This window comes from Sinocyclocheilus anshuiensis, unplaced genomic scaffold, assembly GCF_001515605.1.
Source record: "Sinocyclocheilus anshuiensis isolate Anshui unplaced genomic scaffold, SAMN03320099.WGS_v1.1 scaffold454, whole genome shotgun sequence".
Classification (NCBI taxonomy): Eukaryota; Metazoa; Chordata; class Actinopteri; order Cypriniformes; family Cyprinidae; genus Sinocyclocheilus; species Sinocyclocheilus anshuiensis.
The window spans coordinates 1,407,456-1,410,942 of record NW_015548217.1 but is presented as its reverse complement, the minus strand read 5'-3'; the positions used below and the strand labels follow the sequence as shown (position 1 = coordinate 1,410,942).

Genomic DNA, 3,487 nt, shown 5'->3' with positions numbered 1-3,487 from the left:
AACAATTTATTGTTATGTATACTTCATTTGTGTAATCATGATTATCAAGGGAATACAACTGAAATGCATGCAAAATTATGCATTCTGTCTTTGCTTTGTTCAGGAATGTGAAACGTTCGAAAAGTGCTGTGCCAATGTTTGCGGCAATCGCAGCTGTGTGGCGGCCCGCTACATCGATGCTACGGGCAAGAAAGGGCCCATGGGCATGCCAAAGGAGGCATCCTGCGACAAGTTCATGTGCACTCAGCAGGGCTCCGAGTGCGACATCTGGGATGGCCAGCCTGTGTGCAAGTGCCGCGACCGCTGCGAGAGAGAGCCCCACTTCACCTGCGCCTCAGACGGGATGACCTACTACAACAAGTGCTACATGGATGCGGAAGCGTGCTCCAAAGGCATCTCCTTATCAGTGGTGACGTGCCACTTCCACCTCACCTGGCCCAACACTAGTCCTCTCCCGGCAGGCACCACCGCATTGCCCACCACCACGCTGCAGCGCACCACTCCTGTAGACGTGCACGGTCCTGTCCTGGTGAACAGCCCATCGCAGCAGTCTGTGTTCGTCGGCAACACGGCCAGCTTCCTTTGTGAAGTCGCTGGCCGGCCAAAGCCAGAGATCACCTGGGAGAAGCAGATGGACGGGCAAGGAAAAGTAGTCTTGAAACCCAATCACGTGCATGGGAACATCGTGGTCACCAACATCGGCCAGCTGGTGGTCTACAACGCTCAACTGCAAGATGCCGGCGTCTATACATGCACGGCCACCAATGCGGGCGGATCCATCCAAGCGCGTTTCCCACTATCCGTAGTTGAGCAAGAGCCAGTCACCAAGTCGAACTCCACTCGTTTCCCGGCAGAGGAATGCTTTAAGGTGCCTGATAGCGAAGACTGTGGGGAGGAAAAGCTTAGTTGGTTTTACCACCCCCAGAGGAACAACTGCTACACCTTCACCTACGGCAACTGCAGCAAAAACCGCAACCACTTTGATGCTTATGAGACCTGCATGTCGTCCTGTCGGGACGAACTCGCCGCTCCTTGTAACCTTCCCATCTACCAGGGACCTTGCAAGGCGTACGAACCTCGCTGGGCTTACAGCGGATCCCAGCGCCAATGCCAACCGTTCGTATACGGCGGCTGCAAAGGCAACAAGAACAACTTCAAAACCAAAGAAGCGTGCGAGGATGCCTGCCCGTTCCCGAGGAACCATCGCTGCAAGCCGTGCAAGCCGCGGCACAAGATGGTGACCAGCTTCTGCAAAAGCGATTTCGTGATTCTGGGACGTATGACAGAGCTGACCGAGGACCAGGACTCGGGCAAAAACCGCAACCACTTTGATGCTTATGAGACCTGCATGTCGTCCTGTCGGGACGAACTCGCCGCTCCTTGTAACCTTCCCATCTACCAGGGACCTTGCAAGGCGTACGAACCTCGCTGGGCTTACAGCGGATCCCAGCGCCAATGCCAACCGTTCGTATACGGCGGCTGCAAAGGCAACGAGAACAACTTCAAAACCAAAGAAGCGTGCGAGGATGCCTGCCCGTTCCCGAGGAACCATCGCTGCAAGCCGTGCAAGCCACGGCACAAGATGGTGACCAGCTTCTGCAAAAGCGATTTCGTGATTCTGGGACGTATGACGGAGCTGACCGAGGACCAGGACTCGGGCCACGCTCTGATCACCGTGGAGGAGATTCTGAAGGATGAGAAAATGGGGCTGAAGTTCTTTGGGAACGAGCCCTTGGAGGTGACGTTTCAGAACATGGACTGGGCCTGTCCGTGTCCGAACGTCACCGCCTCCGACGGTCAGATCATCATCATGGGGGACGTCAACAACGGCATGGCCGTCCTGCAGCCCGACAGCTTCATCGTCCTTTCCAGCGTCCGACGCGTCCGTAAGCTCCGCGAGGTCATCAATAAAAACACCTGTGACATTTTGAAAGAGTTCATCCAGTAGGACGTTTTCCAGATGTCTGACATCACATAAAGTAACGATTAAATCGTTGTTCTGGGGTTCTAAGAATCGGTCTTTTATGTACAGCTTTTGTACCCAGACTGTTTGCTTTGACAAGGTTAGACATGTTTCTACAGCTTGAATAGAAATGCTCACATCAACTTGGAAGGTTTTTATAAGAGTTGCCCTTACAGTTTAAAGTAAAAGAACATTGTGGACATTAATCAAACCCATCTGCTCACACAAAAATCCCACAAATGCTCTGTCATCTGACGATTTTGATAAATTCATGTTTTTGTTTTTTTCTCTCTGTGCTTGGTTGACCTGTTGTATTATAGAGTTAGATTTGCTTAATACACTTAGATAAGTTGTATAATATTGAATATAAGATCAATTTCAGTAGGAGAAATAATCCGTCTTTAAGGCTCACTTGTGTATAGAACTGAGTGTATATGATTTAGCACAGACTGCATTTATTTTAAGCTATTTATTTTGGGGTTTTTTTTAACCGAAAAGCTGACTGTCATTTCTTACAAGCACTTATGTATTTCTACAATTGTCTTTTTATTATCTTTCTAGTTGTCTGTCATGATTTGCATTGTGAAGTGACACCAAAATAAACATTTGAAACTCTAAGTCTAATTCTTCTACTTTTTCAAGTGCACAACACCAATTACACAAACATTTTCTTAGCCAAATCTGCTTGCATAAAACAAGCTGTATTTAATAATTTGAGTTTATCTTCAATGCAATTTTGGCTTGAACTTCTTTACCTTGTCCAAACATAGTTAAGGTTTTTCAGTAAGGCAAGACACTACAAATGAATAGCGCAAAAAATCACTAATACACAGTTGAATGATTACATTGAGAATTGCAAACATTTTTTTTTGTGTGTTACAAGTTTTCCTGAAATATTGTTAAATATGCGACCTAAATAAATATGCACCAAGTTTAATACATTTCCAGAAGATGTATCTAAAATTGGATAATGCCAAGTTCAAAAGTTTTATTTCATTTTGTTGACATATTAAAGGTTTTTACTGAGATTTTGGATTACTCTTTTTATCAATCCATAAATAAAAATATATACTGCCAGTAGTCAGAAAAAAAAAATATTTTCACCATGTTTTCAGGCATTAAATGTTAACTACAGTATATAACAAGTGAATGATATATGAAAAAAACCCTTCAGTAAAAATCTTCAGAATATAGACAGAATATACATTTTGGTGCATGCAAGAGCTGCTGAAGTGGAGAAAAAAAATATTTTCTGAAAACATGTTTAAAGATTGCAATTGAATTCTACCGATGCAACTAGAGTGCAATCAAACAAACACTAGGAGAAGCCAAACAGCCCAAAATTTCAAAACTGACAGATGACAAAAAAAAAACAATGCATGTGCCTGTAATGTTTTGCCTAAAAGCATTGCATTTGAGATGTTGTAGATGTTTGCCTCCAGCATGGACGGGGCCCCTCGGCTCATTCCAGCCCAGACGCAGGGCCATGCTGAGATACGGGGGGGAGCTAGAAGATGAAGAACT

The 3,487-nt window shown here is 45.5% G+C and overlaps 1 protein-coding gene across 1 annotated transcript in view; it reads left to right on the top strand.

Annotated features, from left to right (window-relative positions):
* The window catches only part of wfikkn2b (WAP, follistatin/kazal, immunoglobulin, kunitz and netrin domain containing 2b), a 2,828-nt gene extending 392 nt beyond the window's left edge, over positions 1-2,436 (top strand). Inside the window, exons 2-3 of the mRNA XM_016440798.1 lie at positions 104-1,066; positions 1,415-2,436. Coding sequence (XP_016296284.1) covers positions 104-1,066; positions 1,415-1,948 — 1,497 coding nt within the window. The 3' untranslated portion in view covers positions 1,949-2,436. The remainder of the gene's footprint in view (positions 1-103; positions 1,067-1,414) is intronic.
* Positions 2,437-3,487: the final 1,051 nt, after the last annotated feature.